Below are 25,815 nucleotides of genomic sequence, written 5' to 3'. Positions count from 1 at the left end.
TGCTGGTTTTTACCATCTTTACGATTTGTACAACCGACAGCGTAACAACTGTGAGGCATTTCATTTCGTCTTAAATCAATTTCTCCGTGATGACCTCTTCAAAATGAACGTAGTAATGTTTACAAACACAAGACTCGTGGCCCCTTTTTGCCTCACAATCTGCGCACGCACATTTGGCGCATGTAAACGCAAATTGACTAATAACTGCTTTCCGTCTCTGCGACACTGCAGTTGGAGATCTGTGGGATTTAATTTTCTTCACAAGAAAAAGAAGAGAAAAAACACGGGCATCAGTCAAATAGTAGCTTGTCTTCTGTATCTCTCCTTTCAGCTCCGAGCATACGCGCTCACTCGAAAAACATAAAAAATATAAGCATATATAATAAACATAAAAACAGTATAAAATATTTATCATGGTACAAATCATTAAATTATTTTACCCACATCAACCAATTTTTTATAGTACAAAATATACGAAACAGGCAAAAAAAAATACTTCAAACCAGCATACCTTCACAAAACAAGAAAAGAAAAATCACGGGCATCAGTCACATAGCTTGTCCTCTGCATCTCTGCATACTACAAAACCAAAAAATAATACAAAACTTCACATGAAACACCACAAAACATCGCATCACCCATGAGGAGACGCCATTAAAATCCAACCTTTGCATGCTGCCTATTAACTCACGAGACCAACAACCCCGTTGACGCTAGCACAAGCACAAGGCTAATAAAATTAGCCAAACACACGAACAATACGGTCCAAATCAAAATTACAAATCAGTTATACAATGGAGCATAGATCAATACGTTTGTTAGCACCTTACAATACTGTGTGTATCACCATAGTGTAACTTTAAACAAACAAATGAAGACAGTATGTAAGATAATGGAGAGTGCATTAGAAAACATGAATCGCCTGATCCGGGCACACGCGCTCATGGAAGCTAGGCTCACAGGTGTCATACCAGAACAGCGCCCCCGGGGAACAAAAGGCTAGGGTGGAACCTATTTACAGGTAGGAACTAATTTTGGGGAAGTTCACAACAATTTAAAAAAAAGGTTTCAGGGAAAATAAAGAAATAGAATAAAATAACAAACTTGGCTTGGCTACATTTCCCCCCCCCCCCCGAACTTCACCAAGATACCTCAAGACTACACAGAGTACTCCCGTACACTCACCTTTTGCAACTGAGTTACTCACTTTACGGCGAAAGGGTTAATAGGCATCACGCAAGGGTGGGTTTTAATGGCGTCTCCTCATAGGCGATGCAATGTTTTGTGGTGTTTCATATGACGTTTTGCATTATTATTATTTATTTATTTTTTGTAGTATGGAGAGATGCAGAGGACAAGCTAGTGACTGATGGCCGTGTTTTTTCTTTTTTCTTTTTCTTTTTCTTGTGAAGGAAATGAAACCTCACAGATCTCCAACTCCGGTGTATGTGTCTCACTCAACTGCGTGATTTTTTTTTCGTACCCATTTTCCGGGAACTCTGCCTCTGATTGATTAGTACTCGTTGCCTTCGTTGATTAGGTTGGTTAAGGTTAGGGTTAGGGTGGGGTTAGGGATAGGGTTAGCCAATCAGAGATAGAGTAGGGGCGGGTCTTCCCGGAATCCAGGTGAACGCTCTCACAACGAGTACTAGCCAATCAGAGGCAGAGTTCCCGGAAAACGGGTACGAAAAACAAATCATGCCACTCAACTATGCTCAGAGGCGTCACACCAGAACAGCGCCCCCGTGGGACAAAAGCTATGCATTGAAAACTGCTAGGGTGGATCCGATTTACAGGTAGGACCTAATTTTGGGGAAATCCACAACAATTAAAAAGATTTCGGGGAAAATAAAGAAATAGAATAAAATAAGAAATTTGGCTTGGCTACATAAACAAGGGAACCTGTCTAAATTAGTATGCCACAGGAGCAGCTCAGTAAGTGGTGGGTGAGGGGATTATTCTTTATCTTTGTTTTTTCCTTTTCATTTTGAAGAACTCAGACAACGTCATATTTGTTTTTAACTTCCTCTCCTCTTTTTCTAACTTTTAATCTTTCTTTGTTTTGTACATTTAATACTTTTAAGGGTTCATTTGCTACTCCATCCACTTATTGAGTAATCCAGCTTCTTGTCATTTTAAAGGTATCTGCTGCACATACTTGGTATCATAGCTGGGATTGTTTTTTCTACCTCTGGTTGTGATTTTTATGTGAAGTAGTCAGTTTGGCATTCATCCATTGGCTTCTTCCTTCCATGCAGATGCTCAGAACTGGTCTGACTGCTTTCTACAGCATGTCTGAGTCTGCGGTGATGATTTTCATAGTAAGTATGTAGTTTATGACAACTGTTAGTGATTGGTTTCAGTCAGACTTCTGCGTAGGCATTCACCCAATTTTGGCAGAGCAAAGGATCACTGCTTTATTATTGTACAACACATTTTCACAGATGTAATTTTATAATTATGATAATAACCACTGCTATGGATGGTCACGGAGCTAATGATGATTTCCATCCTCATCCTCATCCTCATCATCATCCTCCTCCTCATCATCATCATGTCTGTGACAGGGCCAAGTTTACCAGCCATTTTGGGGGGTAACAAATTACCATCTGAAGGTCTGTTGAAGATGCAAGTCTCTTTGGCTGGTATTTGGGAAATGTGGAATCAAAGCAAGCACTGCTGTCTGTCTGTGTATGAAAAAATAGGTCCCTCCCCTGTCTGTGAAACTGACTGTGTTTGCCCACCTATGGCTTGCTTGATTTCTCCAAAAAGTTCCTCATTCCAGGGAAGTGCTTGCTTTTGCATGGGAGGATAAGAGAGATAAAGACGGAGAGGAGGACCGTGTGCGACACACAACACGCTGGTGCTGGTATTAGGACGCTGTCTGTATCAAGGCCTTGTCCTCTTGACTCAGGATGTCCATCTCTCCACTGGTGCTTCCTCTTCTGCTGCTACTGCTTCATGCTTCACGAGCAACCCACTTCTATGGGACAGTCATGACTTTCGACCCCAAAGACACACAGCTTAATGGGGCTGTCACGGTAGGCGCCCCTCTGAATATTTGGCTTAGTCACTCTGTATAAAGGTGTCTGCTGTACGCGTGTTTCTCTACCTACATTTTTGCCTCACCTGCACAAATTAGCTTTTTTTTATTTCTGTACCACCGTATTTTATCATGCTGGTTTCAGTACTTCAACTCATCATTTGAACAACTTAAATTAAATTAAACTAAACTAAACTAACATGAACTATAAACTGATCCAAACTAAACTAAACTAAACTAAACTAACTAAATTCAAGCAGGGACCAAGAGAAGTGTGGAAACTAGAGGTGAAAGAGAGCGAACTAGATCAGAATCAGACTCGGTTGTTGGATTGAGAAGGTGAACTGTGACGTGAACACACACGAGACTTAACACCACATTATAAAAAGCGGTTTAACTAAACACGAGAGGGTGTCCGGGTAGCCCAGCGGTCTATTCCGTTGCCTACCAACACGGGGATCGCCTGTTCGAATCCCCGTGTTACCTCCAGCTTGGTCCCTGCGGACACGGTTGGCCGTCCCTGCGGACACAGTTGGCCGTGCCTGCGGATGGGAAGCCGGATGTGGGTATGTGTCCTGGTCGCTGCACTAGCGCCACCTCTGGTACAATTGTTAGGGGGCGTAGCGTGATCCTCCCACACGCTACGTCCCCCTGGTGAAACTCCTCACTGTCAGGTGAAAAGAAGCGGCTGGTGACTCCACATGTATCGGGGGAGACATGTGGTAGTCTGCAGATCGGCCAGAGGGGGCGGAGCAGCGACCGGGACGGCTCGGAGAGAGCGGGGTGATTGGGGAGAAAGAAAGAAAAAGGGGGGGAGGGGGCATGAAAAAGAAAAGCAAAGGGAATTCAGAGCAGCGATACAGATCCACAGCAACAAACCGGAAAGAGAGGTTAATATGGCAGCACCAGTCAAGGACAACAATTTAAAGTATGGTCACGTATGACAGGAATGATCAATACAACACTCATCAACTCATCAAGCATTCCTACCGTGACACAGTGTTGGCAACACAACCAGTCAACGGCACGATATGATAAGGTGTGTATATGATAACGGCATGATATGACAACATGATTTTTCAGGTGAAGCTTCGCTACAAATTAAATTTTCGGGAGTGCCGGCACAGCACCTCTTGGGGGTGTTTGAGTGGCAACTGTGGGACCCTGAGGCCAACCCTGCAAGTGGTGGATGAGGAGGACAGCGGGGAGTGGTGTCAGAGGGAAGGAGTCATGACTCAACAGCTTCCAAACAACGCTCCGTTTCAGCTCAGGTGACTGTGCCAACACCCCCCCCCCCCACCCAAAAAAAGGCTTAACAAGTAATGCTACTGTCTTAGACACAGGTTACTCGCCTACCTGTTTCCTGTTGTTTCTTCTCTTGCATGTCTCATTGGGGGGGGGGGGGGGGTTCTTTCGTGATTGACATTTTACTGAATTTTTGCAAGACGTGAGAATACAAACAAACATAAAACAAGGAGATGTGTACAACTGAAAACAGACGATCAAGACATTAACTGGTGGAGAAGAAGAATTCAATTAAATTATAAGTGAAAAAAGAACAGAAAAGAGGCTGTGTTGTGGTTAAGACCGTGTGTGTGTGTGTGTGTGTGTGTGTGTGTGTGTGTGTGTGCATGGAGGGGAGCTAAGCCATGAGGTTGTCTTTAAGGACCATTAAGGTAGAGAAGAAATCTTTTCCCATTCTATCCTGCCCAGCAGACAGAAGGATACCCGTTCTCATGCTGCCACCCTAGCAAGCAGATTATGCCAGTCAGTGACTGGTGGTGCGTAGGCTGACCGCCATTGTTGGATGCTCCACCCCCTCTGCAGATCCGGGGAGGGCTGCAACCTACCACATGCCTCCTCCGATACATGTGGAGTCGCCAGCCGCTTCTTTTCACCTGCCAGTGAGGAGTTTCACCAGGGGGACGTAGCGCGTGGGAGAATCACGCTATCCCCCCCAGTTCCCCCTGAACAGGCGCCCCGACCGACCAGAGGAGGCGCTAGTGCCGCAACCAGGACACATACCCACATCCGGCTTCCCGCTCGCAGACACGGCCAGTTGTTTCTGTAGGGACGCCCGAGCAAGCCGGAGGTAACACGGAGATTCGAACTGGCGATCCCCGTGTTGGTAGGCAACGGAATAGACGCTACCTGGACGCTGCTCCTCAGCCCACGACTCTGTGCTCAGCTCTACACACATCGCAATAGTCACCAGAACCACCACCGTTGCTGAGGTTCCGGCGGCGGCGGCAGCAGGTAGACCAGCGCCTGCATCTCCTCCTCACTTTGCCGATGTCCGGCGCCCCAGCTGAGCGGAGTTTCTCGTGTGTCCATCGTTCGGAGACCTGCATCCGATCCATCACGACGGCGAAACGGCTTGACAACCTGCTTTTCCTGCACCTCTACAAAGCCCCGACTGATGACGTGGACATGAGCAATGTGTTGACTAGATGTGGCTTTGGGAGGGACAGGCGCACCCAGGACTCTGGAAGATGACAGGGGGACTGAACCTCGCTCGTTCCTCTTAGTGCAGCTCTCAGCAGTATTTGATGACAGACATGCAGCCAAGCATGGGGTAATTATTAGATGTACTCTGCTTGCAGAACACTTAAGTATGAAGCCTACTAGTCACGTTTCCTCATTACAAAATGCCATTTGTAATGTTAAATGTTAAATTGAATGTTTTATTTACCACCAGTTCACATGATGACCAAACTTTTCTGCTTTTCAGGTCGTACATTTACTTTCTCAGCGTTAATAAGTACAATTTGGACATATAATACACGAGGGCGGCACGGTGGCGCAGAGGTTAGCACAGTCGCCTCACAGCAAGAAGGTCCTGGGTTCGAGCCCCGGGGTAGTCCAACGTGTGTGTGTGTGTGTGTGTGTGTGTGTGTGTGTGTGTGTGTGTGTGTGTGTGTGTGTGTGTGTGTGTGTGATGGCCTGGCGGCCTGTCCAGGGTGTCTCGCAGTGACAGGCTCCAGCATTCCTGAGTGCAGGATAAGCAGTTTGGATAATGGACATGATCAGCTGGTGCTGAAGGGATTAACATAGTGTCACATGTAGGGACTAAACCTCACTCTGCTACGGTGCTGTCTGTTTGTGTTGTAGAGAATTCGGGGGGCAGTCCGGGAGACCGTCGCCACAGCCTGGACGCGAACCGGTGTCTCCCGCTCCGCAAGCAACAACGTTAACCAGTCGACTAAAGGGTCGACCCGTTAGTCAAGGGCCAACGTATCTACTTATCCATGCACGTTACACTACTCCCCCTCCTTCGGGAAGCGCGTCCCCGCGCTTCAGCATATCAGCTCCCTCACGCCTCTGGGCGCACGCGCTTCCGATGATCTCACGGTCTCACCATCCCACTTCTGACACCAATGTAGCAAATTAGGGGGGCAGCCCGGGAACCGCCACAGCCGGGATGCGAACCCGTGTCTCCCGCTCCTCAAGCAACAACGTTAACCAGTCCACTAAAGTCAAGGACCAACGTGTCTAGTATTTATCCATGCACGTTACACTATGTTAGCAGGCATATTGGATGTAAAGACTCCGGGTATGGGTTTTGTTTCTCTTTCGAACCTAAAAAAAACATGTAAAAAACAAAACCCATAAAAACCATATTGACTGGCTGTTTGGTTCACTGGTTAGTGTAACAGTTGTAAGAGGGCAAAACATAAGGGTGTGTATTAACAGGAGCCAGGACACTCCTTTTGAGTCTAACCTTTTTCTTGACGGACCACTGCTCTGAAGAAAAAAAGAAACAAAAATAAAAAGCTGCTCCCGTTTTGATCTGGAAGTACCCTGACAAAAAGACAGAATGTATTTCTTACCATATTTTAGCTGTGCAGAACTGGCAGGCTAGGCTGAGAACGAAGGGAATTTGACGTGAAACAAGTTAATTAGCGTATTACGTCATCAAAAGCTGGATGTTCCTGTCCCGATTTGTTTAACGCATGTGTTTCCGGAACGGATCGGGCAATGACAGTCCCCCCCCCCCCACACACACACACAGTTCACCGGAAGAGTGAGACAAATTCTGAGAACAGTCCACTAATCCAGTGCACGCACCTCTGCTGCTCCAGGCGAAAAACAACTACGCTGCCCCTCTATTGCAACGTGCCATACCAGCAACAACACACAAAACCCACACACATAAAGCAAAAACCAGCAACAACACACAAATGCCAATGTGCTATATGTACGTAACGCAAATAGTGTGCTCAAAACGTCAACAATGTGCATGATGCAGTATGCGGGCATTGTGCAGATCTATATACGAATAACGCGCCAGACAGGTCTCCATAATAACTCCAATAACCTGGTTACAAATTCTTTACAGCACTTATGACAGCACATCATTTCAGCTCCTCAAATTAAATGATACATTCGGCTCATTATCTTAAACTCAATTAACCTACACTCTAAAAAATGCTGGGTTGTTTTCAACCCAGGTGCTGGTTAACTATTGGACCGAACACACGTTGGGTTAAAAGAACCCAACAAGATGGGTCGTTAATTTAACCCAGACGCTGGCTTTCTCAACCAAAGAGAATATGGGTTCATTCTGACAAGGATGCTGGGTTAAAATTACCTGGGGGGGGGGGCAAAACAAAAACCCAGCGGCTGGGTAAAAACAAAAACAACCCAGCATATTTTAGAGTGTAGTGTGATTTTAATGTAGCATGCACTTTGAATTCCGTAGGATGTCGACCACCTTCTTTTTCTGTAGGTGTCATTCCAAAAATCTGTTTTCCATAGTTTTCAGGGAACCAATAGTGCCAACAGTAAACGATGCTTCATGACCCCTACCATAGCTTGAGTTAACGGAGGGAGTCTCTGAATTTATTCATTTATTTTGATTTTTTTTCTCCCCAATTGTACCCAGCTTGGCAGTCTACAATTGGCCGTGTCTGTGGGTGGGAAGCTGGATGTGGGTATGTGTCCTGGTCGCTGCACTAGCGCCTCCTCTGGTCGGTCAGGGCGCCTGTTTAGGGGGGAGGGGTAACTAGGGGGAATAGCGTGATCCTCCCACACGCTACGTCCCCCCGGCGAAACTCCTCACTGGCAGGTGAAAAGAAGCGGCTGGCGACTCCACATGTATCGAAGGAGGCATGTGGTAGTCCGCAGTCCTCCCCAGATCGGCAGAGGGGGTGGAGCAGCGGAAGATTGGAGTAACTGGCCAAGTACAATTGGGGAGGGAAAGGGGGGAAAATTACAACAACAATAACAAAAATGGAGGGCCTGCTCTATGTAAAGGCCACCGCAGTGTGCTTGTGCACCCATTCTGTCCCACAGAAGAAGGATTTACCAATGCACAAAAATGAGGAAACACCTGAGCTCACTGGGCCTATGAATTATTATGAAAGCAGGTGCTTGCACACAGTTGTGGTCCCTAAATTCATAACATAGATTCACATTCCGGCATGCTTAAGCTTCGGCATCCATCCAGCTGAGTTCCATACAGCTGGAAATTATTTGTCCGGGTGCCATAAAGCTGTTTTGGTGGTCTGTTGTCTATTGTCAAGTCAAGTCACCTTTATTTATATCACCCAAAATCTATGAAGGCACTTGATCCTGAACATATGCACATGTTTCTGTATGACAAAATAACAAGCCTATCTGTCATCCCCTTCTACCAAAGGCTAAGCGGGGGTAACTGGATAAGTTCAATTCAAAATGGCATTGTTGCCTGGAGAGCCCTGACTCTGGTGGATCTGAGGAACAGGTCTGACACGGGAAGAGCCAACAGGTCTCCACAGACTACCATCCTGCCTGCCATACGGTGAGCTTCCATATAAGTTGGCATATCTATCCGAATCATTTTCTCTTAGGTCCTCTTAAGGCTTAAGGGGTGGTCATTCCTGCCTCGCATAGATGGCCTCTTTGACTCCCCGTTCAAACCAGCGTTCCTCCCTATCAACATCCTCATCCTTGAAAGAGGATGTGAAGAGGGAATGGCCATCCCTAAACTGGGTGGGGGTGGGGGGTAAGAATCAGAATCAATCAGAATACTTTATTCATCCCCGAGTGGAAATTGGGTAATCAAATTGGGTAAGAGTACATCTGTGTGAATAGTACACACATTAAAAAAAATGCTTCTATGCACCCTATGCATTGCCTTTGTGCACTGCCTGTTGACGCCTGTGTCCTATCGGACTTGAACCTAGTTTTTTGACACTTACTTGTGTTGTCACCTCCTGACTAGACCCTTGCTTGTGTTGTGTTAACTCTCAGGTGTACGTCGCTTTGGATAAAAGCGTCTGCTACATGAGATTGTAAGTGTAACATGGCCACTGTAAGTCCAGTTAATAGTCATGGTCATTTGTATATGAAACCGGTTTTGGTCGTTATGCCACCGTATAAGGATGGAGATACCTGCAGTCAGTTGAGACTGAAGAGGTCACTTAGATAAGCGATGAAACATTTCTCTCAATAAACATTTTGTCCAGATGAACTGAATCCACTTTCTGTGATTTCTTTACCTGAATCATTGATCACGCATCAAGACGTCACCCAAAACAGCACCACTCCACATGCCATTGCTGTCTCAATAAGTGGCATCTCTCTCTCTCTCTCTCTCTCTCTCTCTCTCTCTCTCTCTCTCTCTCTCGCTCTCTTTCTGTTGTTTCTGCCTCATCCCTCCTTTCCATCTGTCTTTCTGTTTCAGAGTTCCTTCAAACTGTGCCAGAAATTTCAGCCTGTTGACATTTGACCCCGATGGGGATCAGGTTAAATGCAGAAATGGGAGCACAACAGCGGGGGAGTGTAACCCTTGTACACCGCCCTCTGTTCTGAACCTTGATCCAGTGAGTATCGAAGCTCCGTCCTTACACAGTACTAACAATATAAAACAGACAAAGACAATGAGAGAATCTGGAGAGTATGGAGCTTCCCATAACCCTTTGAAACCCAAAGGTCAGTCATTTCTGATTATGTGCAAATGTGCAGACACAGATTACATATAAACCTTTTTGTGTCACAGCTGTGAGTTCTTCATATTACACAATTATTAGTTTTTCCAGACTGCATCCCCAATACTTTAAGCGAACACTGACAAATAACAGTCGACTCTTCTCCCTCTTTTCTCAGTCCTGTACGCTGTCGTTCCGCCCCACCAACAGCAGTGGGGAAGGCCCGTACGCGGTGCAGCTTGTGATGGAAGACTTTCCCAACCAATCTGTCACTCTCACCCATACCAGTGGCTCCCAGACAAACAAGACAACAAGTGACCCGCTCAGCAAGCTCCCGGTCCAGTTTGTTGTCAGGGGTAAGATAGCTAACTGGTTTCTCAAAAGGTAGGGGAGAGGTGTATTTATTGCCCAAACATTCTCACTACATCTGTGTCATTACCCCCTCCCATTTTTTTCTCTAATTGCAATTGGCCAATTACCGTATTTTCCGAGCCATCCCGGTCACTGCTCCACCCTACCCCCTCTGCTGATCCGGGGATGGCTGTAGACTACCACGTGCCTCCTCATGTGGAGTCACCAGCTGCTCCTTTTCACCTGACAGTGAGGAGCTCACCAGGAGGATCACGCTACCCCCCCAGTTCCGCCTCCTCCCTGAACAGGCACCCCGACCGACCAGAGGAGGCGCTAGTGCAGCGACCAGGACATATACCCACATCCAGTTTCCCACCCGTAGGCACGGCCAATTGTGCCTGTAGGGACGCCCGACCAAGCCGGAGGTAACACGGGGATTCGAACCGGCGATCACCGTGTTGGTAGGCAACGGAATAGACCGCTGTGCTACTCGGGCGCCCCATCTGTGTCATTCATTAGTAACTCATCACACAATTAATAACTCAGTGGCTGACCTATTTCAGTTATTAGTCGATTTGATTTATCATCATGAGGGTAAACGGAAAGGGATGGGAGATATGTCAAAGAAGGTTGAATCAGTCCATCTGGATACGTTCGTTTTATTTATTCATTTATTTGGTGGGGGTACCCTCGTTTCTCCCCAATTGTATCCGGCTAATTACCCCACTCTTCCGAGCGGTCTGGTCGCTGCTTCACCCCCTCTGCTGATCCGGGGAGGGCTGCAGACTAGCACATGCCTCCTCCAATACACGTGGAGTCGCCAGCTGCTTCTTTTCACCTGACAGTGAGGAGTTTCGCCAGGGGGACATAGTGCGTGGGAGGATCACACTATTCCCCCCAGTTCCCTCTCCTCCTTGAACAGGCACCCCGACCGACCAGAGGAGGCGCTGGTGCAACGACCAGGATACATAGCCACATCCGGCTTCCCACCTGCAGACACAGCCAATTGTGTCTGTAGGGATGCCCGACCAAGCCGGAGGTAAACTGAAGATTTCGAACCGCCGATCCCGGTGCTGGCAGGCAACGGAATGGACCGCCACGCCACCCGGACGGATACAACGTTTATTGACAGATACGTTTCATCACTCATCTAGATGACCTCTTCAGACAGGATGGCCGAGCGGTCGAAGGTGCCAAACTCAAGGTTTTATCTCCTTTCACAGATGTGAGACTTCTGGTCTCCAGATGAAGGGGTGGGTTCGAATCCCACTTCTGACATGATTTGTTGTGAACAATGTATTCATCTTGAATACCTCATCGAAGATAAGACAGAAGATCAGAGAGGAGAGGTCACTTAGATGAGTGATGTAACGTCTGTCAAATAAACATTGTATCCAGATGAACTGATCCAACCTTCTTTGATTTTCTTACCTGGGTTACTGAGCATGCGTAAAGACCACGGAGGATATATTTTGCATTGGTTGACTAGCAAACAACAAACTACCTCACTTTGCTGTTCCAGTGGATCCTTCGGTGCCTTCCTGTAGCGAGGGACAGTATCTGCCCCGGTTCCTACCCCCAACGCCTGCCCACAGAGCCCAGCTGTACGTCCCTGTTGGCCACACCCTGCTAATCAACGTCAGCACAGAGGCAACTCATTCCACGTGAGTGAAACAAATCAATCAAAACCAGCAAATAAAAACTCAAGTTTATTTGTATATCCCAAAATCACAAGGTAGTCCCGAAGAGCTTTTTGGTACAATATCAGTACAATATACGACAATATACAACAGTACATGACATACGAAACCCTCTATCACTGGACCCTAGACCCAAAATGAGGAAAAAGTTCACAAGAAAAACATTATCAGAGAAAACAACATGGGAGAAACCTCAGTAAGAGCAACCGAGGAGGGGTCCCTCTTCCAGGACGGACAAACATGCAACAGGTGTCAAATGCACAAAATACACAAAAATAACTTATTATCATGAAACATCGTAGTTACACACAGAGCAACAGTTAATGCATAAAATTTGAGAAATGTAAATGTGCAGGGTAATAAAATTGTAGAGAGAGTGCAAGGCAATTTTAGTGTATCTGTGACCATCCAAGACAACATCAGGAACCCCACAATTGTAGTCAAGAGCCGGAGGGACAAACCCAGCTCTACACAGCGAGGCCCTGCAGAGAGACTAGACTTCACAAGAGGCGAGGCAGACGTCCACGCAGCATCTGCACAGAGAGAGAAAGAAGACAAGAGAAGTGATGAGAGAGATGCCGAAGGTGTCATAGCTAAAACAAAGAGCATCAAAGCAGTTTTGAATGAGAACAGTGCATAAATCTCCAGGGGGGTGAGCCTGTGACCAAGGGAAAACAGGACGCAGCACAAACAGGCTCTGAGGTCATCAGGCAGTTGAGAGAGAGAGAGAGAGAGAGAGAGAGAGAGAGAGAGAGAGAGAGAGAGAGAGAGAGAGAGAGAGAGAGAGAGAGAGAGAGAGAGAGATGATCCATGGTCGTCAGACAGTCCATGGAAAAGACAATGTCATGTATGTGTTTTAAAAAGCAACATAGGCTGGAGATGCCCTGGTCGACAGCGTTGTGCGTCTCAGTTGCGGGTTAAGAGGAGGAATAAGTCATGCAAAGGTCCAAGATATTTACATTTAAATTTGGAGTTTCAAGCTAGGTCAAGTCAAGGGGAAAAAAAGATGGGAGAAAGATGAGGATTTAGTCAAATATCTCAGCGATATTTTTTCACAGAATCGTTTTCCTTTGCATGTAAACCTTCAGGGTTGTGGCTTTAAGTTCAAGTTGTATCACCTGCCCAGTAAGTCTGACCACAAATGATCCAATAACTATGAGATCTATGATCTAAATATCTAAACTGGCAAATAGGAGAAAAATTAGACTGGGTGTCCGGGTAGTGTAGCGGTCTATTCCATTGCCTGCCAACACGGGGATCGCCGGTTCGAATCCCCGTGTTGCCTCCAGCTTGGTCAGGCGTCCCTACAGGCACAATTGGCCGTGTCTGCGGGTGGGAAGTCAGATGTGGGTATGTGTCCTGGTCGCTGCACTAGCGCCTCCTCTGGTCGGTCAGGGCGCCTGTTCGGGGGAGGGGGAACTGGGGGGAATAGCGTGATCCTCCCACGTGCTACGTCCCCCTGGCGAAACTCCTCACTGTCAGGTGAAAAGAAGCGGTTGGCGACTCCACATGTATCAGAGGAGGCATGTGGTAGTCTGCAGCCCTCTCCGGATCGGCAGAGGGGGTGGAGCAGCGACCAGGATGACTCGGAAGAGTGGGGTAATTGGCCGGATACAATTGGGGAGAAAAAGGGGGGAAATTAGAAAATGATAGGTATCTTTCTGAACAAAAAGCATAGAATTAGCATCCTCAGATCGGTAAGATCCTTCAACAGCAGGACTCTACAGTCAGGTTTAGTACTGCTTTGGTAAGAAATTGTGTTCATATGAGTATACTATGTACAGAGCGGATATTCACCTTAACGGGTGGTTCCAAACAACACTGGTTTTAAATGCAATGCAATGTACACGTACGGTGCAAAAGGTCTACTACATGCTACCAACTAGACGGTCTTCAACCACACGATGGATGATATTAATTATTGCCTGTTAGCTCATTTATACTGAGAGGATTCGAAGCTTTATCCGGTATTCCCACACCTTAATTGATCAAATTGTTTGATTTTGGTGTTTCAGCTGATGCTCGTTTCCAGAGTGACACGTGACGTATGTGTTTTTAAGATGTTCACTTTCAAGGCCTCTTGGAAAGGAAACACCTCCTCCAGGGTTCATTGTCAATGTCTGATGCCTGGGACCTTTTGGTTGTGGGGCGGTTTTTCCAAAAACTGGAACGCAACCAGTCCTGTCACAATCCTCTCATTTCAATTGAAAGTGAAAAATCGAGTTTGGGGAAGATGACAGTTCTTGTTAGCGTGACGTCTGAACTGCCGGAGGCAAAACCACATTAACTGTGAAAATCAGGTGATTTTCCTCATGTGGTAAGAGCTTATTTGTAAACACTAGTGTCCTATTTGGACCTGATGCTAAAAGCAAAACAAAAAAACAAAACAAAACAAAACACAAACCAAAACAGACAAAATTCTCCCTTTTTTGGGGGGGGGGTTCCCCCTTTTTCTCCCAATTGTACTTGGCCAATTACCCCACTCTTCTGAGCCACTGCTCCACCCCCTCTGCCAATCCGGGGAGGGCTGCAGACTACCACATGCCTCCTCCGATACATGTGGAGTCGCCAGCCGCCTTTTTTCACCTGACAGTGAGGAGTTTCACCAGGGGGGATGTAGCGCGTGGGAGGATCACGCTATTCCCACTGCCCCCCTAAACAGGTGCCCCAACCAACTAGAGGAGGCGCTAGTGCAGCGACCAGGACACATACCCACATCCAGCTTCCCACCCGCAGACACGGCCAATTTGTGTCTGTAGGGATGCCTGACCAAGCCGGAGGTAAACACGGGGATTCGAACCGGCGATCCCCATGTTGGCAGGCAACAGAATAGACCGCTATGCTACCCAGATGCCCCCTAAGTTACCATTTTCACCATTTTTTAACTCACCTAACTCAGTCTTGACAGGCACTGTACACTGTTTATCATTTGCAGACCAGAACAAAACGTCGTGTTGCTTCTTCTCAAGACAGTGGCTTTCCTGTTATTCAACAGGATCAGACTCAAACCATTCATTTGGAGAAAATTTTCAACCCCCCCCCCTCAATTTATCATGCCAAAAAGTTGTCCAATCTTATCTGTTGAAAGGTAAAGGTTATCTAGGCTAATCATACAGTTCAGTTGTACATAGTGGATAAGTATGTACAGCCTAACTTCCGTTCCCTGAGACGTGTTTTTGGTGCTGTGTATTTATTTGCTTCTTTGTCGACAATTATACGGAAAAACGGCAACAGCAAAGCCACGAAATGTGCAGTGAAGGTGGGCAGTGGTCCCTCAATGAGCTGAGGGGTCCAGCTCATCATCAACATCGCAAAAAAGGTAAAGAAAAAAAAAACAAATGGACTATAACGTCATCAAAAATGGTTAAATTAAAACCGAAATATTTGACTTTCTGTTTTAAAGATATATTCTTCCTCATCGTTATAGCAAAAATATATATATATAAATAACCTTACACTTACTTGGTGGCATTCTTGTTGTTATTGCAGCTCTGTTTCTTTAGAATCAGAACTGCGTTTAGTTGCCAAATACAACAGATACTCAGGTAACATGATTTGTTCATGCAAGACAAATAACATGACTTAAAAAATAGTGCACGCCAGGTGTGGGCTGCTGCTAGTCTCAGAGTCCTAGTCCTATTTCAGTTCATATGGTCAAGCTCTTCTTGGACTAAATTTAAGTGGGGTTTTTTTGTTTTTGGGTGAATTCTAAAAGTCTTTGCGCCGAAGTCCTCCGAGTTGTGACCTGTATGATTGCAACTTTTACCTTTTTGTGTTTTTGGGACAGTCTTCAGTTTGCAGACTGAATCCTACACACACACACACACACACACACACACACACACACACACACACACACACACACACACACACACACACACACACACACACACACACACACACACATATTTCTGACGATACTCTTTTGGCTATAAAATACCTGTGATTACTTTCATGTGTCAGCCTGTTTGCCACAATCATTTACAAAAATGCACACCCCCACCATTGTGTTTCAGGGTTTCAGATCTGCTGTTTAGTGGACCCCACAACGTCATTAAATCGAACACGTCGGTCCCGGAACAGTTCATCCTGAGTTGGACCCCTACGGAGTCTGAAAATGGGGAAAACCAGCCCATCTGCTTCGTCGTTCAGGCACTCAACAAGTCAGTGTTTAACATGGCCTGCGACTGTTAAAAGTTAATTTGGCAATCCACTTTTTGTGGCAAGACTTTAAAGTACTATAAGAAATACCCTTTTGGATTACCACAGAAAATAATGATGCACGGTGCAGAGTTATGAGGCATGTGGGCTTCTAAGTATGCAAATGCTCGTGCCTTAATCGCGTTAATACAGATTTGTCAGTTTTAGGCCTATTTAGCAAATTTTCATTAAATGTTTTACTGTATTAGTGTGTATTTTCAACAGACTTCTGATCACCAGTGACAAGGTCAGTAGATGGGGCCTTTGCAAAGTGAGTTTCTTTTATAGGATAAATCCCAGGGCACATGTGCAGGCCTGTCTTTCTGTTGACTGTCCATTAAAAGTGCAACGTGTCGGCTTTCATTAAACAAACGATCTAATGTCAATAACGGCGGACTCTCCAAACTCCTGTCTTTAAAAACACAAGAATCAGGCTGAGTTGCTTTTGTCGTTGTATGGCGCTCCTCAGCAAACAACGCAGCTAACACATCAAAAGGTGTCCGCTGAGGGCATTTAAAAATGGCTAAAATCTTACCTGGATGCAGAATTTACACATCGCACGTTTAGAGAATAACAATCTCCACACCTTGGTCACAGATTAATGCTCGTTTCTGATTGGCTGGAGGGTGCACATTAAAAGCTGTCTTACGTACACGTACTTCGAGTCAAGGTCAACCAAAGTTTTAAATTCATACGCTGGCTGCAAAGTTATGGAACGTTCTGTAAACTACTAATAAGACCCGTTAGCCTCTAGCTAGCGGATCTGACCCTTTAGTCGAGCGGTTAGTGATGTGGCCTTGTGGTGCAGTACGCCCCGTATCGAATCCGCACCGGGCAAGAAAATAACCGGTTACACCAGTGAGCTCTCAACGCTTTAGCTTAGCAGCTAACTTTGCCCCCGCATCGTGCGCTTTAACGCACACCTTGTCTTTGATTACAACCTATCTATACGCTGTCAGTCATTTTCTTAGAGATGAACCATGTGTCACTTTAATTGTGTGAGAAAAAAGACATTAATATTTTGTAATAAAACCTGTTTGTATATCTTTTCAGCTCACGCAAATACCACTCGGAGCTGCGTTGTGTGATTGTGACCGTGGGAATCGGTGCGTAGCCAAAGCCAGTCACGTTTTCCAAGTTTCGAATACAAATGCTGCTTTCCTGTTTTGGCAAGACCTCGGGTTGACTGCTCATAATCTTTCTGCGTCGCCGTTTGCAGGACCCGCGACCACGGCCGAGCCGAGCACAACCGTCCCACCGGGAAACGCAACAAGTAAGCCAGCAGATGAGGGCCCCGGTGTGCCTACTTTAAATGTTTTAGATTAGAAACAAGAGCAGCACAAACTGGCCTAAACAAGACAGTGCAAAGGCACATCAGGTATGGTAGGTTAGCAGTATTTGAAAAACCCTGTACTTACAAAATTGTATTTATTTGTACGTTATAATTAGAGGGTTTGCTCAAGTTGACCAATAAATAGGCCTACCTATTGAATTGAATTGATCCCCCCCCCCCTCCAAACTGGATAACATCTTGAAGAGCAAGTGCAGGTACCTCTGTCTTAGTTCTCAGTGCCACTATTTCTCTAAAGACGTAGCTAAGATAGTACCTTAGCTCTTTGTGAGTAGATTTTCATCTTATGTTTATTAAAAGCAAAGATAGATCAACTTTTGCCAACAAACTAGATTCTTAAAATAAGTCCTCCAAATCAGCACCGTGGTGCTACTGCTGCAGCTGTTATTCGTGAGCTTTGAAATCTCAATCCGTAGTAACTATATAGGAACACCACTTCAATCTCGCTTTGAGTACATTGCGACCTCAGGAAAAAGTTATTCGTGTCACCAGTGCTATTGTGTAAGGTAGAACGACAAGTGATATTGGATTTATTTTTGCAGCTGTGTCACAGGGAATGACTCCTATGCTTGTATAAGCCTAACTGCACTGTAATTACTGAGTCACTTTGCCTCCAGGTTACGTCGTTGGCCTGAGGGTGAGGCTGTCTTCCACAACTCCGCTGACTGACGATGACATCGGGAACGTCGTTTTGCAACAGGTCTGTCTCCCTTTTTTAAATTCACACACAATGAGGTGCCATGCAATCATCACACGCACTACTTGATGGTCAAACACCTGAAATTTTCTGCCCATACACAAATGGGTCTGGTCCTGTCGAGAAGAGTTTGTCAGGAAGTTACCTGGCTCCTTGGCGTGCAGTAGGAATCACAGTTTTCTTCAGGGACTGTACAAGGTGTCAACTCATGTCAAGGGAGAAGTCTAAGAAGTAGCTAAACATGATAGGTTTGGTCTTAATGCAGTTTGCATTTTTATCAAAACAGGAAAGTCACTGAATTTTAGGGAAGGCCTAAGAGAAGGCCAGCAAGCCACCAGTAACAGCAAACATCATACTAGTTGCTTGAGTGATTGTGAAACATCTTCCCATCTTTGGGTGTTCATGTTCATCAATACAGTCAAAAGGAAAAAGGATAGAACATTCTGGCAGGCATCAATCCCAGTGTGAAGGTTTGCGTGGTGTTATCAAATGCCATCTTGATGCCTTCGAATCATTTCATCATAACTATCAGACAGGTCAGTCGTCCTTCTCTATTTTCTCTTGTTAAGTAACTTTTTTTCCTTATTCATTTCCAGATTAAAGAACAACTGGTTGGACAAGGACTACCCGCAGACATCGCTCTTCGACTGAAAAGCATCTCGTAGAAGAGCAGTGTGGCCATGTAGCGCCCCTTGTTGGGCAAATTCTTACATTACCTCTTGATTTTAATGCCACTCTGGTTTTTGGTGGTGGTCTAATAATAGTTTCTTATCAACTTTAAACAATAACTATAGCACTAACTGTCCTTTATTTCCCTTTTGGTCAAGCCGTTGTGGTTGTGTTGTTGCATCGTTTATGTTTATGAATAAATTGAGGAGACAGTTTTCATGCCCAAGAAGGTCTCATTTCAAATTTTCCGTTGCCATATAAATTTTTTACACAAATGGCACAGTATAAATTTCAAATTAAGTTTCTGTATTTCAAACAATGTGTCCCTCTGCCAACTCATTTAGTGGGCACCATAATGTAGTTTGACACCTAATGAATATGCTTTGTATCACAAGCTATTGACTTTACAGTCCAGTAATCAATATATAACTTACAACCGATCTTGAATCATGTAATGGCTTATAATTGTGTTTACAATTTCCATGAGGATAATCATGAGGCTAATTAATGAGGAGCTATAAATGCTACCTACTTAAATCTGACTGTTAAATGTAATTGAATTTTACCCCCTAATTCATCAACCACGCCAAAGAATCATTTCGTTGTAACTACAAAATAACAGCAGGGAGGTCACATTACATTTTCATCATTTAGCTGATCCTAATATAAGTTTCCAAACATGCAAACAGCGTGCAGCAGTACATTTTTTTCTGTCTTGTAAAGCACTTTGTAACTTTGTTTTGAAAAGCGCTATATAAATAGTTATTATTATTATTATTATTATTAATGTGCCGGTTGTGTGAGCATCTCCCAGCAGTGGACAGGGAAAGGTTAAGATAAAGTTGACGAACAAAAAGACAAATGAAACAGATCACATAAAGTTCATATAAGACATCATGTTTTACTTCCAGTTGTAAGCCAGAGCAGCATTTTGATAGGACTAATACACAGGTCACGGTTTCAAGATAGTAACGATAAATAAACATCAGTCAGTTGTAAACTTGTTTATCACGGAGCGACATATGAAGCCGTTTCTTGGTTTATTTGCAGGGCATGAAATTAAGCTGGTCTGTAAAGCCAGCCAGTCAGTCAGACTGCTGTAAGAAGAAAAAAAAGTACTGTCCAATTTGAGTGTAGCAATCCCGCATACAACATTAAAGTCACCTCCCCTGAGTCCACAAAATACAATGAGCAGGTAGGTAATGAGCAATAATACAGGTGAAACGTATGATCGTTTATTGATTTGACCTGTTAAATCCATTGCAGGCACGCAGGAGAGTCCTATGGCAAAGGTTCCGGTAACTTAAGTCTTGAGACAAATGGAACATGGACCGAATTCAATTTGAAATTTCCATCCCGGCCACACTGTCGTTCCCACCCTGGATGGTGAGGTAGTAATGCAGACGTCAAGGTAGTCTGACGTCAGTGAGCAAAAAAAAAAGAAGTCAAACCTGCACCTCTAAGCCAATTCTTTTCGCAGTCCATCTCACAAAAGTTGGACTCACAAGACAGTCTCTAAACGCTTCTCTCAACTAGAGACGGAGGACAATCTCCCAGCTTTCGTTGCTAAAACCGGGTGGAAACAAGCCTGCATTGCAAAACCAATCCGAAGTCTTTATGGCGGCCCTTTATATTGGGCCGTGACGTGCAGGAGTCGTGTGCTTGTGAACACTGTCGTACCAGCAACACGTGCATTATAGGACGGCACAGCCGCTGTCACCGAAGAAAACGCCTTCAAAGTTTGCTGAAGTCTGTCGCGTTTGTGGGGAAACATATTCATCGGTTAAAAACAAGCACAATCAAATAATCTAACGTTGCTCTGGATATACATTTTCAATGTTTTAAAAATCTCTCTCCGTGTTACAAAGGCATTCGCTATATCGCCAGTTTGTTTCACTACGGAGGAGGATGAGGGGAGGCATCATTTCCGGTAAGGCGTGTCCTAGACTTCCAAAAAAAGGGGGCTAGGTTTGTTAGCGGCCGTTCTCGTCGCCGTTGTAGCAAAGTTCTATCATTTATAAGTCCTCCAGGCGGATATCTCAGATTGTCTGGTATCACTATACCACACAAAAGTATGCTTTTAAAACGTTTCAAAGTCAGGCCGGATTTTTTAAACATCCCTTTTTACTTTAATCTCCACGCCTTTTGTATTCTCTTTCGACAGAAAATATATATTAATTCAGGTAGAAGTCAGTTTTTCTATTCTCCCTTTAAAAGCTTCTCTCAACCGACCATCCCCCCCAACACCCGTCATCAGACATACAGCCTATCAGATTACCTCATCAAACTACAAAACCGCCCACCATAAATGCACCCGTTTGTACTTGTCACTCAAAGGTCAGCTCATGAATATTAATTATGACCAGACCACACCCTCACAGTTATTGAGACAACTGAGAACAATTATGGATATGAAGGTATAAAGAACAATATTATTCATTTAAGAATAAAAATATGATCCTGACTGTTTTATCAAATCGTATTTAAGGTTTTTAAATGTAAAAAATTAAATTTGATTCCTGATTTGGGTCAACATGACACAACGCAGCCATGGATTGAGTAAATGAATTACACTCCAATATGAGGGAGGTGCTCCTAATGGTTTGTATGCGTGCTGTAGTTTTCACAGTAGAAAACATCCCAAGTGAACTCCTCAATATAGTGGCTGGGAGAATTGATCGGCTGACCAGTCACAGGTGTCATTTACAAGCATTTAGCTGGTGGACTGTGTTAATTTCATGCCCTATTTGTTTGTACACACATTCCTTCTCGCTGTCAAGAAAAAAACATCAATGGGGTACGCTCATCTTTTCCCCCCCAACGAGTGAGCGGATATTAAACCAAGGAAAATAGTGGTGAAGAGGCAATTCCGTCGATCCACGGTGGAACAAAACGAGCGCGCCCTGATAATTAACACTGATACAAAAAACAAACAAAACGACAAATTTTTCAACAGAATCAAACCGGCAAGCCAGTACCCTGATAGTTAGCACACAACTGGACAAAAAAACAAAACAAACCAAAAACCAAACATTCACAGTTTGAAATGTTCTTAGATATTTGTCAAAATGTGAGATGCACTACGTTACAATAATCAACCTGAGTGATTTGAGATGGGATGAAAGGAGTATGTTGAGCGATCGTGACTTCTTAAATGGAAAGTGGTTGTAAATTCTCCCTTATGTGCCTTGGTTGAAAGATATATTCTGAAAAACAGACACGGAAATATTACTCTTTACACCTGGCCCACCCGCTGTTGTAAAATTTAAAGTAATCCCTCTATCCTTCCATGAAAGCAAAATTCAATAAGGGGAAAATTAAGATTATACCCAGTGCACCTAGCAATGTTTTTAACAAAACATGCAGGAAGAACACATTTCAAACTGTGACTGTTTTCTGCCCAGTATTTCAAAGAAAGAAAATATGTTTAAGAGCTTCAGTAACTTTTCAATAACTCTCCCTTCATGAGAATTGTACATGTTAATACAAAATACATACATCTCTATGTACAGCTAAAACAAACCAAACCTGGGCAATCACAAAGCCAATTCTGTATGTGTAGAAACCCAGCCAATTGAATTTCTCTATGCTTTATTACCAGCCACATTGGGGGGGGGGGGGGTCCTTTTCACACTAGTTGGGGCCCAGTAGTGCTGAGCCTTAAAGAGACAGTACATGTTTATTAAGTGTCATGATCAAAATGTATTTTAACAGGTATCTCATCAAAAGCTGGTAAAATGATTCTGTGAACGTGAACTCATTTTTTGCTGACATCTGATCACTGACTCGGTTCTTCTGCACCTGAATGATCATTTGACGGATTTGGATACGAGCTGAGGTTCGGCTGAATGAACTCACGAGAACCTTTGGCCTCAAAGCCGTTCACATCTCTCATCATCAAGATGTACATGAATACCTCCTGTACAGATATTTTACACAAATAAAATTGCACTGACAATTAATAGCTGGCTGATAGCAATTTAAGCTACAGTTGAAATAAAGTGAACTAAACCTAGTAGTCATGTGTCTTTTTCTTGCAACACAACATTTTACAGGTCATAGTAAAGACCTTTAAATGGGTGTTTTTTCAAGTATATAGTATATATGAAGCCCCCCCCATGATTTTACCTTATAAATTTGAAACTTATTCACCACCCTTGTAGCCCAGGTTTGACACATCTATAGAATATCTATATACATGTAGGTAACCAAAAATGAAAGGGTGAAGTTGCCTTTATAGCAACTGAAGAGGAATCAGTTTTGCTGCAATCTTACCTGATCTTAGACTGATTAAAATCACCTTGAAAACACCCTTTGAGCGTTTCACAGTAACATTTGAGGCATTTAGCTAATGCTCTTGTCCTGAGCATTTTACAGTGAATGAGCAGGGAAGGGTTCAAGTGTCTTGCTCAAGGACACTTGAGGTTATGTGGACATTTCAGTTATGGGGCTCAAGGTTGTGGGTCTCTCCAGTTATGGAAATATAAAGTCGGTGAAATCACTACGGGTAGCCCAGACAGCCCCTATTCGTGGCTGTCTCCGGACTTGGGAGTACGGGGTGTGTCCACAACTGCAGATATTACATAGTCAAAGGACGTCATTAACCGTGAACGAGGACACAGCAAATCTGAACCCAGCTTAGTGTAGAGAGACAACTTCAACCCTTCACATAAAAATACACAGCCAGTGGTGGAGTTAATGCCACACAGGTAGTTAGAAATAAATAAGTTAAGAATTGTCCCTTCACTGAGATAATAGTAGAACACTGCTCTGTGTGTGTGTGCGTGTGTGTGTGTGTGTTTGCGGTAATTTGAAGAGGTTAGCATCCCCCCATTGACCACAAAAATACTGAATCTCACCTCTCCCTGTAGAAAATTAAACTTAAGGAAAACTTGATGGTAGCCTATCAATGTGCTGCCTGTATATCTCCCATGTTACACTTAAGCAACTCACCTACTGTTTGAGTGATGGCAGTGTAAATGTGTGTGAAGTGGTGCAAATGAATATGTATACCACAATATTGTCACTTGAACAATCAGAACTGCAATCCTTCACATTTCAATATAAATACAGGAAGGAAAAAAAAAGAATCCTTGTATAAATCTTCAGTTTACCATTTGCTGACCCTAAAGGCATTTCTTTAAAGCTCATATTTGGATTTTTTTCTCCACATATGTCTTTTATGTATATTATAATGCACAAGATTGGTAGAGCATTTATGTAAAAAGTATTTTGCATTGACTATTACTTGAAAAGTTGTGTTCATGAACAATGTGATGTTAAAAAAGTTTAGATACTTTATAAAGTCTGCAGCTGGAATTGCAAGACTGACTGATATCAGTGAAAAAAAATATATACCTTAATTTTGTTTCTTTGAGGCTCCAATTTCTTGTTTTTGTTCAGACAAAGGAATAGGCCTCTAACCTAACCCATTAATAAAACAGTAATCAACTAAAGCTTGGCAAATATATCTGGAATGCCGCATACATGTGGATGGAGAGGCATCACATCAACAGTTAAGGGGAATTCCACCAAAACTGGAGGCATTTAGCGTTACTTTCATGCCGTACCCTGGTTATTAGAGAATAATCAGATTCAGGTAATATTCTGATTACAAAGATCAGAGTAACCATATTTGCCACTAATAGTGCAGGCTGACATTGGTGTATCTCATAGATAATATCCTTTCCTGAGTAAATTAAGTCATTAGATGTAGCTAACTTGAGAGATCATGAGATCCAGGGCAGTAAGATGGTGCAATAACAACAACGACCTCCTGCTCAACACCTCCAAAACCATGGAAATAAGCACTGACTTCAGAACAAAAACAAGACTGCTGAAGAACCCATACATATCGCTGACCAACCCATAACCATGACAGACTCCCTTTCCTCGGCACTCATACCAGCAATAACTTAAAATGGAACATCAACACCAACTCCATCATCAAAAAGGCACAACAATGACTGTACTTCCTGAGGCAACTCGGGAAGTAGAGGGTCAATAAACAGCTGCTGGTCTGATTTTACACCGCCGTCATCCAAAGCATCCTCACATCCTCCTTTACAGTCTGGTACAGAACCTCAGACAGAATCAACAAACCCAGGCTCCAACGGATAGTGGAGAAGGCCTCCAAAATCATAGGATGTGACCTTGCACCCCTGGACTCCCTCTTGAGCACCCGCAGAGCCAACCAGGCTGGTAAAATCATTGATGACCCCTCCCGCCCGGCCCAACTACCTCTTTAAACTCATGGCATCAGGAAGACGCTGCAGGTCAATCAGTTCAAATAACACCCGTTTCAGAGACGGTTTTTCCCTCACTGCAATAAGAACTCTCAACTCCATCCCCTCCTAACCGGACCCCTGGTACCCCTTAACGACTACGCTATTGTTGTTATGTGGATCCTAAGTATCTATTTATTGCACATTTATGTTGGGAAGTTGGGTATGTTACCGTAAGCAAATACCACCAACCTGGTTGTGTGGCAATAAAGTTCCTTGAATCCAGATATGTTTTTATATTCATATGGAGTCGTCGTTTCAAAAATGCTGGATTTTGCGGCCATCTCTAGCTGAAATGTTGTCTGTATAAATGAACTCATTTAGGTCAACCTCCTTTAAGACCTCTGAGAATGGAATGAAACCAGCTTTTTGCATCACTGTTCATGTCTAAAATAAAGACTGAACAGGAATCTCTCTCTCTTAGGTTATGTTTCAGTTGGATCTTAAATGGACTGAGGTACGACTAAGGTGTTCATGAGGCAGTTGCTTTAGTGAGCCTACTGCCTCAATCAACTTAAAAAACTCTGTTACTATTGGAGTAAATGTACTCATCAGCCTTTACATTGTCACTGATTTACAGCATCAATGAGCTCCGCCGCCTGAGATGAC

General features: G+C 44.2%; 1 protein-coding gene across 1 annotated transcript; it reads left to right on the top strand.

Annotated features, from left to right (window-relative positions):
* The first annotated feature begins 2,915 nt into the window (after positions 1 to 2,915).
* On the top strand, positions 2,916 to 19,076 carry LOC130130910 (uncharacterized). The gene is made up of 11 exons (XM_056300769.1): positions 2,916 to 3,041; positions 4,127 to 4,314; positions 8,685 to 8,825; positions 9,711 to 9,849; positions 10,133 to 10,310; positions 11,828 to 11,969; positions 16,022 to 16,168; positions 17,259 to 17,311; positions 17,425 to 17,478; positions 18,174 to 18,256; positions 18,850 to 19,076. The coding sequence occupies exons 1-11, from the start codon at positions 2,916 to 2,918 to the stop codon at positions 18,916 to 18,918; spliced, it is 1,320 nt and encodes a 439-aa protein (XP_056156744.1). The 3' UTR covers positions 18,919 to 19,076.
* Positions 19,077 to 25,815: the final 6,739 nt, after the last annotated feature.

Source organism: Lampris incognitus, chromosome 20, assembly GCF_029633865.1.
Source record: "Lampris incognitus isolate fLamInc1 chromosome 20, fLamInc1.hap2, whole genome shotgun sequence".
NCBI lineage: Eukaryota > Metazoa > Chordata > Actinopteri > Lampriformes > Lampridae > Lampris > Lampris incognitus.
This window is presented reverse-complemented; position numbering and strand designations above follow the sequence as displayed.